General features: G+C 40.3%; 1 protein-coding gene across 3 annotated transcripts in view; it reads right to left on the bottom strand.

Annotated features, from left to right (window-relative positions):
• The window catches only part of ZRANB3 (zinc finger RANBP2-type containing 3), a 63,870-nt gene that overhangs the window by 30,371 nt on the left and 17,358 nt on the right, over window positions 1-16,141 (bottom strand). For all 3 annotated transcript variants that reach the window (XM_054970380.1, XM_054970381.1, XM_054970379.1), the window contains exons 3-8: window positions 16,081-16,099; window positions 13,405-13,583; window positions 10,709-10,940; window positions 9,904-9,989; window positions 7,183-7,354; window positions 3,371-3,499 (exon numbers count right to left, since the gene is read on the bottom strand). In XM_054970380.1, the coding sequence (XP_054826355.1) occupies window positions 3,371-3,499; window positions 7,183-7,354; window positions 9,904-9,989; window positions 10,709-10,940; window positions 13,405-13,583; window positions 16,081-16,099 (817 nt within the window). The remainder of the gene's footprint in view (window positions 1-3,370; window positions 3,500-7,182; window positions 7,355-9,903; window positions 9,990-10,708; window positions 10,941-13,404; window positions 13,584-16,080; window positions 16,100-16,141) is intronic.

Consider the following 16,141-nt stretch of genomic DNA (forward strand, 5'->3'; position numbering starts at 1 on the left):
AGAATTTTTTGATAAAGTTACATTTCCACCAGCAGTGGGCATAGAAGCCTAGTTCTCCACATCACCTCCAGCATAACAGAGATTTTGCTGATGTTATTAGCGCCATTTTCTGGGGTGTACAGTACATCAATTCACAATTTTATAGGTTTGTAATTTCTACAATGGATGTTAAACACATAGCATTCTGGGAAGCTAGTAAAGCCTACGTAAGAGGAACCTTGTTAGCAATAGTGTCCAAGAAGAAAAAGGAAAAGCTGGAAGCAATGGCTAATCTAACTCAAAAAATGAAGAAAATGGAACACAAGCACAAAACAACAAGGGATAAAGATAAATGGAAAAAAATTAAGCAGCTAAAGAACCAATTGGATTTACTGGAGGTAGAAGAAACTCAGAAAAAATTGAAATATTTAAAACAAAGACATTTTGAAGCTGCAAACAAACCTGGAAGGCATTTTGCGTACTGTCTGAGAAAAGACAGGAATTAGGAATGGCAATCAAGTAATCTATAAAGAGCAAAAACTGAAAGATCAAATCAGAACTTTCTTTTCTAACCTTTACAAAGAAAAAGCCATAAAAGAAGACATGGAGAAATATCTGCAAGGGACACCAACCAAAGAGTTTATGACCGAGCAAAGAAATATTCCAAATCAAGCAGTAACAATACAAGCGATTAAATGTGCAATAAAAAAACTAAGGCAGTGAAGGCTCCAGGTCTGGATGGGCTGACAGCTGCCTATTATAAATGTTTTGAGCATATATTAGTTATACCCCTACAAAAAGTGATTAAGGAGATACAAGACAGGAAGATCCTACCATGGATGTGGCAAAAAGCAAACATAACCTTAATACATAAAGAGGGAAATGATCTATTAATACCACAATCATACAGACCCATCTCCCTGCTGAATGTGGATTATAAGGTATTTACAACAATAATGGTGGAAAGATTAAGAAAATGTATCTCAGAAGTAATTCATAAAGATCAAACAGGATTTGTACCAAAGATACACGAAAGACAACATCAGATATCTCCTCAACACAATTGAATACTCAAGAAGGAAGGGCAAAAAAATGCATTTTTGTTTCTAGATGCTGAAAAAGTGTTTGATAATGTGTCTTGGAAATTTCTTATGAAACACTGCAAAGAATGAACTGTGGGACTGAGTTTTTGAACTGGATGCAAAGTATCTATACTAACCAGCAAGTTGCAATCATAGTTAATGGTTTGTTTATGGAGAAAATTGAAATAGCAAAAGGAACACAACAGGGGTGCCCAATATCACCATTATTGTTCATTATTGCTTGGGAAGTCCTGGCAGTGAGAATTTGGCAAGATAGCAGAATTGATGGAATAAAGGAGGGCAAAGAGATTTATAAAATGAAAAGCTATGCGGATGATGTGGTTATATCTGTGACAAATCCAAACAACTCTGACTTATGTAATAGAACAAATATAAAAATTTGGACAGTATTCTGGATACAAGTTGAACAAAAAGAAAACAAAATTTTGAAAAAAATTGAAAAAAATAACAGAGTGTACTATTACTACAAAGACTGTAAAATAAATAGAGATAAATATATCAGCACAAAATGAGAATCTTTATAAGGACAATTATCAAAAAGTGTGGACATTGGACAAGTATCACTGAAGATGGGAAAAAATGAGTATTTCATGGCTAGGAAGAATCTCTGCTGTTAAACTGAATATACTACCAATATTGAATTTTCTGTTTCAAATGTTTCCAATTCATATAGATCAAAAGACTTTAAACAAGTGGCAGAAAGTAATAAATGGCTTTTTATGGAAAGGGAAGAAACCAAGGATAAGATTTAAAGTATTACAAAATGACAAAAAAATGAGGAGGACTGGCAGTACTGAATATCAAGCACTATCACCAAGTAACAGCATTGGCTTGGTTAACAAATTGGATTATAAATTCGAGTAGAAGACACATCAAATTGGAGATAATGGATGCTAAAGAGAGCATTCATAACTATTTATGGCTTAAGAAATCACTGAAATCCATTCAAAAGCAGGACGGGACCTATATATTAAGAGATGGACTACTTAAAACATGGCTTCAATGCAGAAACAGACTGAGCCCACCAATCTCACCAATGATGTCACCAATAAATGCTCATTGTGACGCTGCCACCAGAAGTAGAATTGATCAACTCTGTTACAAATCTATGATAGACAAGCAAGGAAATGTGAAAACATGGCAAGAAATCCAAGCTCAAGAGAAAAACATTCCATGGTTGATGTATCACCAACTAGTAAGGTTCAAATAACAAACTTTTAAAGAAAGCAGTAGTTTAAGAGAAAAAACAATTTGAATTATCAATAAGTGGTGACCTGAAGCATCTATTAGGGAAAATTTACGAAAGTGTATTGCAATACTACACAGAAATGAACCAAGTTAAAATCTATATGTTAAAATAGATGAAAAACTTTGGAGAAACTATCCCTATGAACCAGTGGGAAGATCTGTGGACTAAAGATACTAAATTTACAGATTGTCTGTTGTTAAGACAGAACTGGTATAAAATGTTCTTTAGAAGGTATGCTACTCCTAATGACATCGCGAGAATTAGTAAGGATTATAGTGGACAGTGTTGGAAATGTCAATGCACGGATGCAACATTTTATATGTGATGGACATGTAAGAAAGCACAAAGATATTGAATAAAGATACATGAAGAGATGCAGAAGATTCTCAAGCTCAGGTTTGAGCTAAATTTAAAACATGCTATTAAATATTATACCAAATAACGTAACAAAAGAACAAGGAGACCTTTTCCGGTACATGGTGACAGCTGCAAGAGTACTATATGCAGCAAAATGGATAACAGAATTATGCCCTGACAAGACTGAATGGATAGACAAGATTTCTGAATATGCATCAATGGCCAAATTAACTTCTTACTTGCACAACAGAGCAATAGCAGAATTCTGGAAAAGCTGGAAAGATTTCTTTGACTACTTCGGTTAAACTAAGATAAATTAAGGTAATATGATACAAAGATAAAACACAGGAGAAATTATTGATTAAAAATTATTGATACTAAAGTTTGAGTATAAGCAACTAAGGAGAGGGAATGAGATTATATAATTTAGTTGTTTTGTTATTTACTCTGAATATATCTTTCTATTAGCCCAATTTAAATTCAAATGTAGTGCTTGTTTAAGTTCTTATGCACTTTCTATTGTTATATCTTTTCTTTTTAAATAAAATCTTTTACAATTAAAAAAAAGAAATGTGGGAAGATACCAGAACATCTCTGCACTGGAAAATGTATTATTATAAATAATAGGAAGAAAAAAAGCATGGTTTAACTAAATGTCAATGACTTCAAGAAGCAAGATTACCTTGGCAATAGCAGTCTGTTTAAACATTCGTGTAATGAGACTCATCACCTGGAGAAAGTCGCTTTCTGTAGAATCTAAATCTGAAGCTCTCATTAATTTCTCCCACTCTTCAAAACTAGCATTTAATTCCTGCAAAGGATGGAACAACAATGTTTAGAGACAAAAAATGAGAAAGGGCAAAACAATTACTGTTACTCTGAATCATACTCCATTTTTGCAACTGAAACAAGAGAAAACAATAGTCCCCGAAGATGCCAGCTCCTTCACAGAAGAATGTCAGTACCGAGGTAGGTCAGTCACATGCTCATGCCAAGTATAGAACCTAAGACAAGCTGAGAAGAGAAAATGCAGCTTATTCTGCTTGGAATAAACCCGTAAATAAAAGTGTCCTCTCTTAAAGCTCAAGGAAAATTACAATGAAAGCAGGAATCAATGGTTCACTTAATTATATATGCAAATAGCATATTATTGTGTGTTAATTGCTTAGACCACAATTCAGAACGCTGTTCATTACATATTTTTTAAACCTTGCCTTTTTTTCAAAGAGCAGTATATACAGTTCCCTCCACTATCACAACCATTCTGTAAAATAGACTAGGCTGAGTGACGATTTGAACTTGAATCTCCCAAGATCTGACCCTAGCCCACCATATGAACATACTTAAAGGGTTATCTAGCCAATGGAACATCCAAGGTTTTTCTTGCATAACATCACAAAGTACCTTTGAAAAAAGAGAATTGAGGCATATGGTTCTTCCCCCATAAAAATTAGAAACTTTACTGTCTGTGTGTATTAGTTGGCTTATTATCTATTGTGGCCAGCAATTAACTTACACAATCAGCATTCATTCTTGAATTGATCTTTATATAAATGTTTCTTTCTTTGTTCTTATGAGAACTCAACAAAAAGTTCCACAGGTATTTATTTATTTAGAAAACCAGTCTGCCACCTCTCCAGAACACCACCAGAAGCAGCTTTCAAGGCAAAAAGAAATATAGTACTGCTAGAACTGAGGTAGTCAACTCAAACAAAGCTTTTGATTTGTATTTTTATTAATCTGAAACTTGTGCAGGCTGTCAGTCCAGATAGTTGCCCTATGTGGTTAACAATATATTAATAACAGTAGAAAACCCCTATCTAGGAGTTCACTCCCCCTCCTTTGGCTACTGTTCCAAGTGCTGACCACAGCCACTCGACTCCGGCAGCCCTTCTGGGGAGGCTGAACAAGCTTATTTACTTGGGTTCTCAGTCGGGAGGACCTTGCACACAGTAAATCAGACACTCGGACGCAGGCATGAAACGGAAAACAGTTATTTATTAAGTTGAGAGAGTGCTTGGAAAATAACAATAGGCACTCTCAACGCAGAAGCAATGGCAAACAAAACAAAGACAATTTCGTTCTAATCTAAGCTAAAACTGACTAACTAGAAAGACTGACTAACTTGCATACTCCAGTAGCTCAGGTGCTCATACTCACGGCCTACCCCTGGGCCGGGCTGTGTCAGGAGGAGGAGGAGGAGGAGGAGGAGGAAAAAAAACACATGAAGAGCTAGCTTTTAAAACATAATTGACCAATCAAAGCTCGGTGTGATATCAAGATAGCTGGCTGGAGAACTGAGACAGAAGATGTGCAGAAAGCAAAGCTTTCTGTCTCTCAAGGCCACCTGTTTTGTGCACCAGCACCAGGTGCACTTAATTAGCTAAGCTATTCTAGACAACCCCAAATCAGAACAGGCAACAATACCATGTCAATATGAACAATTTTCAATGTGGCCAAACTTATGGCTTCTTAAATCCAGAGATTTGGAACCATGAACAGACAAGACAGATCTTTCTATAAACCTGAGAAAAGCCCCACGTTTACAGAAAAATCTAAAACCTAAAAAGCAAAATAGAGGGGTTAAAAATGCCCCCAAATGAAAACAACTATCTTTAAGAGGTGGCAGCCTTCAGACTTACCAGGGGATCCGGGTTGCTGCCAGCAGGCGCTGGGAGGGGCACGGAGGCCACCATGCTGCAGGCTCATTAGTTTCAAACTTCCTGGCTACCTGTTCAGGAGCAGCTGGGGTGTGAGCGGGAGGCGGGCCTGGCTCTGGACCAGACAGGTGCAGTTGACTTTGCCGGTGAGCCTCACCCACCTCTCCTTGTTCTGCATTGTTATCATGGGCTCTTATGTTCCCTGCATGTTAATTTTCTTCTGTCACAACTTTGTCTGGCAGTTTTGCATTAGATTGGATCCCTTTTGGGGGAAGGCAGGGCCTGCATGCCCAGCCTCCCCATTAAGGCGATTCCCATAAGTAATCTTGGGAGTGAGGTATGGTGGTGCATGCTCAGCTCGGGGGCTGCTGGGACATTCTCACTCCCAGGTGACAGGGGAGTCACATAGGGGTGTACACTCACATGATCTCCCCTACGTCACTCCTTGGTTCCCCCCTCAGCGGTGGTCTGAGGTGGTGAGGGTCATTAGCTGACAGGTGGGTCAGTCAATGTTTTGGGATCTGCTCCACATGCAGCGCTTATGTTCCTGTTTGCTGTATTTCAATAAAGCTGTGGCCAAATTTGTTACTCCAGCCAACGCGTGTGCTTGCATGTGTCGCCAAAGCCCCCTCCCCGCCTTCACCATCGACACTAGGCTGCAAATGAATGCTCTCAGTGGCCATTAATAAGCAACCACAATAGTATTGCCAGCCTTCTATCCTTGGCAATGGTCAGTAAAAGGGGGAGTGGGCAGGGCCCTTTCCAGGGCTGTTTTGGTCATTGGGAGAGGATTCATTAGGGCTAGCAACCACTGGATGACTTGATATGTGATTTGCATAACTCACCCAGGCCCGTCAGCTTACTGCTATTCAAAATCAGCTACTGTTATGATACTAGGATATGGGAGAGCCAGTTTCAAATCTCCATTCTGCCATGGTGCTCACTGGGTGACCTTGGGCCTGTCAATCTCAGCTTTCCCTATCGTACAGGGATGTTGTAAAGATAAAATGGAGAGAAGACTGCTGTAAGCTGCATTGGGTAGAAATGTGGAGTATAAACTGAAGATGGGGGCAGATAAAAAATAGGTCGATTGATGGGTGGGAAGGAGAACAGGGAAATGTGAGAATATGAGGATTGCCAGGAAGACGGAAAAATGAAATAGAAGGAAAATAAGGTGCCTCCTAGAAGCCCTTGTGGGTTCCCCACTGCACAAGTGGGCCCTGCTCAGCAGCCAGCTCCATGCACCTGGGCCATAGTTTTCCCAGGTAAAGGCTACTGGGGGACGGATAGTAGAAGATGGGGTGGGGGGCAGACAAAGGTAGGTGTGCTGGTAGGTGGGAAGAAGAGAAGGAAGGAAGAAGGGGATAAGATATGGGGGCTTTCATATAAGAGAAAGAGGAAATGGTGGGAGAGCAGAATACAAGAAAAAATGAGATGCCCAAGCAAGTCCTTGAGGGTCCCAAGCTTGAACAATTCAGAAGTCAACACTCTGACCCTGATCCCAACCAGCCATTCTTGGTGGCTGCCTTGGTGGCGCATGCTGCAAAATCTGATCACGTATCCCGAATGAAACATACAGATTTGCCCTAAGCAGGATCACATCCTTCTGCTTTGTAAAGATCTTCAACGTTTTCAGTTATTCAGACCTGAGTTTCTGTTTCATGTCTTCTTCATGACAGGAGCAACACTGCACAGAATCACAGCACAGATACAGACCAGATATATAGCAGTTGTGTTTATACATGCAGTGTTATTCTATCCACAAAAATCCATTTATAATTTCATCGGTATTGCATTACTTTTTGTCAAAACCACAATGTCACTATCACATTACCGTAGCAGCAGTTTTGGGAAGATCAAAAGGGATACGCTGCCTAATCTTAGGTGGTAACTGAGTTAAAACTTCCTTTTTTAGTCGCCTAATCATTACATCACTTAGAAGCTGGTGCAGCTCATCTAAATTTGAAGCTCCTCTGCAATCCCACTGCCGTCGTCTACCAAAAAACCTGGAAAAAAATCAGAGAGATGAAAAAAGGGGTGTATAAAATCTTAACCCTCCCTGTGAAGGCTGTCCACCATCCTGTTTTAAATGTGTATTAATACACTGTTGTTTTTATGTAGATGATTTTTAATTGTATTTTAATATGTTGTTATCCGCCCTGAGCCCGCTCGCGGGGAGGGCAGAATAGAAATTTGAAATATATAATATAATAAATATGGTTAGGTTACATCAATGAGTCAGCTTGTAATTTTATGTAACATAGAGGATGTACACAAACATACTGGATCCAAACGATTTCAAAGCATCCTTCTGTAGAGGTAACCTTTGAAAAGGAACATTTCAGTGGTCTGGTCAAAGGAAAACATTACTGAACTGTAGGTAGAATATTGGGGTTGTACTGAGGGATCTCTTCCCCTTTCCTCATCTAACATTAACCATGTTACCCACACACCAGAGCAAAATACAGTCGATATAAACTGTGGTTCTTTTGTAAATGAGAGACCAAAACATTGGTTTGAAATAGAAAACAAAGGAATTTGTTCTGTCTGCTCAGAGGTTTTCCAGTAGAAGAGTTGAGACTGGATGAAGAACTAGTAAATTTTGTTTCAGTGACCTTATTCTATAATGCAAACCAACTGGGGAAAATGCACCAGAGAAAATTAGTTGCTATAAAATATAAGTTGTAGTATTTATGTCGTAATATATGAATGCATGGAATATCTCCGTTCTTTCTCAGACAATGAATGCCCCAAGAAGTCTCCCAAAGGAACCCTCAACACAGCATGAGCAGCTGTAGTTAGAAGAAGAAATCAGGGAAGCTTTGGCGAGACTTGGGATCATGCATGTTATTTTGGATCTCGACCTAGAAAGTTCATTCAACAAATGAGATGTCTCCTTTGACACAACTGAAACATTTCCCTTGCCTAAGCATTCCAAAGCGTAAGTGACTGCTTCCTCCCTCATGAACCTGACTGAACTTGAAGATTAATCTTTGAATGCTTTATGGCTGAAAGACAGCACAGTAATAATCTAATCCTCTTCCTCACTGCATCTTCCTGACTTGTATGGCTTTTTGTCTGTGAATGTGCCCTGAACCCTGACAAAGCCTTCTCATGGCTCATATGGGCCTGCTGTGGAAAGGCAGTGAAGTTAGCTGATATTTCCAAGTTTAAATGAATTGTTTATATTCAAGCCCACTGCTGTCCCCAGACTCACGTCCCCCACTAAGGGCAACCATTCTGGCATTCAATCACTGTCCCCTACCCTGCACCAAGAGGGCCTGGCTGAGACTGCCATTTAGATCCATGACACGGGGGGGAGGGCTCTGTTGCCCTTCCTATCAGTAGGATCAGGAAAAACAGCCAAGCACTTGAATGCAGCAATGAAGCACAAATGGAGGGAGGAAGGCAAGTGACAGGTGGAGACAGCCAAGAGTGATCCTGTGAGGGTTGAAACCAGGCCAAGGAGAAAGAGGTGTGGAGGGTGGCCATGGAGAGGAGTAGTAGTGGATGTAATCCCCTACGTTCTCCATTCTGAGGCCTAGCAAGTCTCTTCTTCTGGGGAGGCAGAGGGTATGCCCAGTGGACAGCAAGTGGGAGATCCCCTTTTTATACATATTTGATTTGAATCATAATAACTCAAGATTATACTCATGTGTTCTTGTGTACTTTTTACAATTTTATACAGTTTACCAGTAGGTTGTGGAAAAATGTAAACTTCTACTTATCTAGACAAGTAGAAGAGAGAAGGGGGGGAGGGAGGACTAAATATAACCCGGTAAACTAGCTTTAAGCAACTTCAAAGTACTACAAAAAAGTAATCAGCACAGGATTGCATGATGTTTTTGCTGAAGCTAAATAAGTCATCACATGATGAAAAAAATGAAGATTCAGGTAGAACTGAGAACCAATCATACTTTCTATAGTATAGTAATCTGATAAAGACTACAAAGATTAACTTGAAGATGAGGATCGCTGATTATAAATAGATAATTTGTCACATAGATAGATGATTGACATTTTGGTGGAGGAATTATCAGAAAGAATGAAGTGTTATCTTTGTGCAAATTATCGGTATCATTAGCTGAGATTTGATTCTTTTAAATCACTTATATTCAGTTATGTCTGAGAAATGTTAAAATAAATTTTTCTTGTATGCAAGATTATGTTTAATCTGTATCTATTTTATATCATCTTGCCTAAATAAAAATATTAGAGCTTATTTTAATAAAGATTAAAACTGTGAGATGTTTCTGTGTGCGCTGGTGGGAAAAGAACTAACTTAGAACCCACTTATAAATGTTTTGTACTGAAAGGCAAGTTCTCCAACAAATGGCCTTATCGAGTAAACGTTTTTTTTTTTGGTTCTTCGAAGCTGCCATTTTAGAGAACAAATCTTACGAGTTGAGGAATTCAAAACTATAATGGAGTATGGATTCGTGAATTCGTTACGCCTTCCCTCTCCACCTGATGCGAGTAGGCCTAGGCAGTGCTCCATACTAATCAAAGGAGTTATGTGCATGTGCAAGTGGTAATGAAGCAAGTATTGAAATACCTGACATGTGCACCACAGTACTTTTTTGCATATTCGGTCCATGTCCCAAATTTTCCTGGGCAAATTGCTTCAAGCTGCATAAAGAGCTGTAAGTAAAACAATTAAAATATACTTTATGCAGATGCTTTCTAGGAATGCAATGAGAACTATTCTGACAGCAGTAGTTAAGGACATCTGATAAATGGGGCTTCTAACATCACTCACTCCTGGACACAGTCTAGGCATTGTTTTCAAACAGTTTATACATAATAGTAGTATGTTTTTAAAAAAATCTCCAGTAGAAAGGCTGTTGTTTTATCATATTAATGTCAATATGTGTGTGTAAAGTGTCATCACTTCTGGTGGCCCAAGCAAAGGGCTTTCAAGGCCAATGAGAAGCAGAAGTGATTTGCCATTGCCTTCCTCTACACAGTCTTCTTCACTGGTGGTCTTCCATCCAAGCAACGACCCTGCTTAACTTCTAAGATCGAGCTATACCATGCTGCCTTCCTTCCCTAATGCCAGTATAGCTTTAAAAAAACAGTGCAAGCCTATTCATGCTGCTATAGCAATGCCCCACTATTTCTCTAGCCCTCTTTCTTCTAGAGATAGAGTGATCCTGCACTACTGTACACTAGAATGCTAATCTCACTGTTCTAAAAGAATGGCTATCTATACAAGCTCTTAAGGGAAAAACAGTAACCCTCCCCACATCCAAATATGTAACTACCTAAATTATACAATTACACTATAGATTAAAAATGGTTTTCAATATGAGAAAACATGCATGGCTTTGCTTTTAGAAAGATAAAGTGATATCCAGAACCTCTTCGGGTCTTCCTAAAGCAGGAGTTCCAGTAAGTAGAATGGCCCGAACAGCATTCTGAATAAGTGGTAGCAAAATCTTGCTGCGAGTCGCATTTCTGGATTTCATGTAGTGAGACTCATCAACTACCACTACGTGGAAGTTCTGTTTGCATACAGCATCTACTAAAGTCTGTGCATCTGAAGTTAACAGTCCGTAACCTAATATGGTGACTTTGCTTGTAGGAATTCGCCTAGGAGAGAAAAAACAGTTGACTAATGACAATAAATGCAATCTTCAACAGATTAGCAATCCCTTGATGGAATATACCTATAGTACAGGGGTGGCCAAACTTCCTTAATGTAAGAGCCACATAGAATAAATGTCAAATGTTTGAGAGCCACAAGACATGATGCATTGAAATGACTTCAGATGAAGAGGTGGGTTTGGGGGAGTTTCCTGAAAGTGACATCACAGGAAGGGGTAGGGTTTTGGTGCAGTATGCTGGAAGTGACATCATTGGAAGTGACACCATTACCTAACCTTAGACTTAGAAGTGACATCACAAAAGTGATGTCACATCCTTGCTAGGCTTCACCCCCAAGGCGCCCGGTATTTTCTGAGTCAAACCAAGCAACCCCAACATTTTATTGAAAATATGAAAGGGAAGGAAGGAAAAGGGAGGGAAAGACGTGGAAAGAAAGAAGGAAAGGGAGGGAAAGGCATGGAAAGAAAAAAGGAAAGGGAGGGAAGGGAAATAAAATGTATAGCCATGGCGATACTCAGAGACCTCCAGGAGCCACATAGTATGTCTAGAAGAGCCACATGTGGCTTCCGAGCCGCAGTTTGGCCACCCCTGCTATAGTACATAGAAATCTCTATGTATGGCATGCTTAACTTGAAACATCAAAAGGCAGGGACATTGTTAGGTGTTAAGATTTAATTGTAATTTTTGTACCCTTCCTTCAATATTCCAAAGAGGAATACTGAAGTTGTATTAATATTGAAATGGCTTAATTCAGTCCTAGCTCATGTGGGAAGTATCAAACTTCAGTTTGCACAGGCTCTTACTTTACTTTAGACATCATGGCAAATTGGAGAATGATCAAAGCATGACTTTTTTCAATTCAGCTACATGTGTCAGAGGCAGCAGCAGCTGGGAAAAGCAAGAGAAGCACACGAACACAGAACACAATCCATCTTTGTGCCAGATGCCAACAAACCTACGTTTAATCTCAGTTTATCATAATTTTTGAATGTAGCCAATTTCTGTATTTGATTTAAAAATGAAACATTCTTTTTTAGCAGAATAATAACAATAACTTTGCTTATATACTGCTCTTCCAGATAGATTAGTGCATCATTCAGAGAGGTGAACAAAGTCAGTTTACTATTATCCCCACAATACAGCTGGGGAGCTGGGGCTGAGAGGAGTGGCTTATCCAAGGCCACAGGCTGAGTTTCTGGCAGAAGTGGGATTTGAACCAGCAGCATGCTGATTTGCAATCTGACCACTTAACCACTATAACTCATCATCAACATTTGCTGTACAGGACTTAGCTAAATTCTATTTCAGCCTTTTCACCTGAAAAGTGTAACAAAATGTGACTTAATACAACTCCTTATTTTATACTTCAACTTATTGTTGTTTTGCAATTTTAGGTGTTCCTGCACTATAAAAAGTAATTTATTTTTAATAATTTATCATAACAAGCCGCCCAAACAGAAGGTTAATATACAGTACAAGGCAAAGCAGATATTGGTCCCAACCTTTTCATTTTTGAAATAATCTTAAATGCTTCACAGAAATGAAGAAATGCCCAGTGAAACTGAAGATACAGTGTGTCTTCACCAATGCAGGACATTTGTAAGGAAGATGGTGTCCAGTGATGGCAACATTGCTCCCCTGCACATATCTGTAGCAGAGGAAAAGCCCAAAGAGTTGCACACATTAAGCAACCCCTCCCTGACATAGTCAAGCCCTCTGCAGAGAAAGCAGAGGCAGGGCCGCCCCAGCAGTATTCTCAGCACCTAGCTGGCCCAAAGCAGAAAATGCCAGCCAAAGAGGAGCCAGCCAAAAAAATGCCCCCATCATGGCTGAGCCACGTAGCCCTGTCAGGAGATTCACTAAGGAAGTTGGGTGGGAGGCCACGTCAGTGGTGGTCTTGGGGCTCAGAGGACCTGGTGCATACTCAAGGACCTGGTGCAGAACTCAAGAAATGGATTGTACTGGGGCCAGAGCCAGCAGAGGAGGCCAGCAGCAGCATGGCTCTCCTGAGTTTCTATGGGCTAAAACCTCAAGGGGAGAGAAGACAGGAAAGGGGAGGGCCTGGTCCAAATGGCCACTGGCCACAATGCCCCTCAGTTACTCTGGGCCCATCTCAGGAATGTAGGTATTGGGGCAGGCCAGGGTTGGCCCACTTCTCAGTACTCCTTTATAAATCAGGCACGTAGTGACCTGAGAAGGGCTAAGCTGTACCTCTGGAAGAAGAGGGCAGACTGAAGGCCAAAGGGAAAGAGGGCACAAGGTAAAAGCAACCCAGCCCTTTGTTGAGGCTCCCAACCTTAAATGCACTGGGAGAAAGATACTGGAGGGCATGCCAACCCCAGACTTATGCACACAAGGAGAGAAGCCTGACAGGTGGTAACTCCATTTCATGCTTCTTTTGATAAATACTGTTAGAATGAACATGGCAAACTACAAACATGCAACTTACCAAGTATCAGTTTTATTTTGAATGATGACTATATCCTCTGGGCAGAGGTCAGGAATCCATTTCTCTATCTCATCAGCCCAAGGGTACCTCAGAGATGAGGGCACCACTATTAACAAAGGCCATTCATTTTTGTAGTAGTAAGATACCGCTATTGCTTGGATCGTCTTCCCTAGGCCCATCTAAGATACAATAAATTGAAAAAACATTTAGACCTTTTTATATCAAAGTTTGGAAAAGACATTCTCCATTAACTTTTGTCTGAAAATCACAACTAGATCTCAACATACTGCTTTTGTGATATGTTTTACACAGTCTAAATAACTCATGCCATATCAGACACTATTTTTTATTCTTCCAAGACCCAGGTGAGAGGTGGCTCTGGACTTCTGTACAGTGAGTATTAAGTGTGTTGTGGGTCTTTATTTTGCTGTTTACTGGTTTCTTTGCCTGCTGGGGTGAGAGATGGCACCACAACTCATAGTGTGAACCTGACTGACTCAGTGAATAGCCTAGGGGTTATACATTCATTAATTCCAATTCATTTTGACATGGTGCAGACTAAAAGGGCTTTAGACTAGCCTGGAAATGGTCTCCTAGCTTGACACGGCTGATCTGGCCACTTGGATTCATGCCACGGTAACATCGAGACTAGCCTACTAGAATGCACTCTACACAGGTCTCTCCTCAAAGTCAACTCAGAGACTCGGCTGATACAAAACACTGCAACTCATCTTCTTTCAGGAGCTAGACAGAGCATACATATCACTCCCATTCCACAGTCACTCCATTGGCTACCCATAAGTTACAGGGCTCAATCTATTATATTCAAAGCCTTTCATGACCTAGGCCCCTCATATCTGCAAAACCACCTCTCTCCCCATGTTCCACTAAGGCAGTTTTGCTCATCTGAACAGGGTCTTCTGCAGTTACCACCCTGCAGTTAGGCAAAATCAACAGCTGCTCATCATAGGGAACAATAGAGAATTACTGGGCAGCTTGCTCAAGGGGCACTTGGGTTTGGGAGGACGTCAGTTTGTTTCTGTTGGGCTTTCTGTGTGTTGAGCTTGCATTGTAATGTGCCTTCTGGCCACTGGCATCCTTGGCTTTTGTGTTTGTGCCCCGAGAACCAGCTTAGAAACTTTCTCGTCATAGGAAAGAATGGAGAATGGCTGTAGGCACCTTATTCAGGGGCACTTGGGGAGTGGGTAGACTTCAGTTTGGTTATTTTGGGATTTCCCTGGGATAAGCTTGTATTAGGGAATGTGCCTTGGCCATGGTAACCTTGCCACAGTGCATTTCTGCAATGGTACCCAGTCAGCTTTGACTTTTTTCCCCACAGGAAACCATGGAGTGACTGAAGGTACCTTGCTCAGGGGCCCATAGAATTGGACCCTTGGGCCCAATCTACCTGAAACTTGGGCAGTCTTTAGAGGACAGTCAGGAGTAGGTTTCTTGCAAATTTAGTGGAGTTTGCTTGAAAAATGCTACCCCTAGCCCCTGCAGAGCCTCTAGATAGCTTTCCTCACAGGGAATAATGGAGAGTGGCTGGGGCTCCTTTGGGGGGTGGGGGGTGGAATTGGACACTGGCATCCAATCTTCATGAAACTTGGGGGAGGGAGTCTTTAGTCAGGAGTAGGTCTTCTGCAAATTTGGTGGAGTTTGGTTGAAAAATGATCTTCCCGCTTCTGCAAAAAAGGCAAGAACTGCTGGTTTTTTTGCTGGGAAACAGCTAGCCAAGTTTTTCAAATTAACCCAAATTTACTAAGATTAATTTGGGGGTCTAAATTCTGGTACCTGGATTGGATCCGGGTTTCCGAAAAGCCAAATTTTGCTAAATCAGCAAAAATCTGGCTTTCCCCCCCAAACCCAGATTGCACACTCATAATCATGAGCTAGATAGGACTCAAAGTTCTAGGATCCTCTTGCAGCATAGGCGACAGAAAAAGTGAGTAAGGCCATAACAGCTAGAGATTACTGCCTTTCCTGGACTTGCTAGGAAAGAAACTTGCTAGTGATTTGGCAGTTATGGGAAAGCTGCATAAGTTGCATGATGCCCATCTGTGTGTGTGTGTGGGGGGGGTCAATCAGAGGTGAGATGGAAGAGAGCAAAAGATCTCCTACTTGCAAACCCTCCTTCAGACAGATATACCTTAACTAAGTGGAAAAACTTGTTCTAAACTACTTTACTTCATCCATCATGAAGGGGAATGAGCAAAAGCCTCCTGCCACGTTACAATTAAAATGAAATAAAGATTCCTAGAAAAGAAAATTCTGGAGGACAAGGCAACTACCCTTTCTGTCATTAGGAATGTCTGAGAACTCAGAAGGGCTCCTCTTTTACAAGGATGAAATTCTGTTGACCTCAATTCCCAACATGGGAGGGGGTTAATTCTTTCCTGAGTGCTGCCCGGGAACTAAGTAAGAATCTCTCTTACTGAATAGTAATATTTTCTGATATATAATTTTAAAATTGATTTAAGAGTTGCATTTAGATTGTCTCCACTTTTGGGTTTATTTCTACACCATATTTTTCCTAAGGAACTCCTTTATTTAATCTTTTATTCATATACATGTAAATAAGTTTTACTGTGTGTGCATATATTTATGCACTTGCTCAAAGCAATCCAAAATAAATTGTTGGAGCATAATAGATGTCATGGCTAAAAAGCTTCATACCTCATCTGCAATCATGCACCTAAGATGGGGGGAAAAACAAAATTTTAAGTTTAATAGATAT

This window comes from Eublepharis macularius, chromosome 2 (genome assembly GCF_028583425.1).
Source record: "Eublepharis macularius isolate TG4126 chromosome 2, MPM_Emac_v1.0, whole genome shotgun sequence".
NCBI classification, from domain to species: domain Eukaryota; kingdom Metazoa; phylum Chordata; class Lepidosauria; order Squamata; family Eublepharidae; genus Eublepharis; species Eublepharis macularius.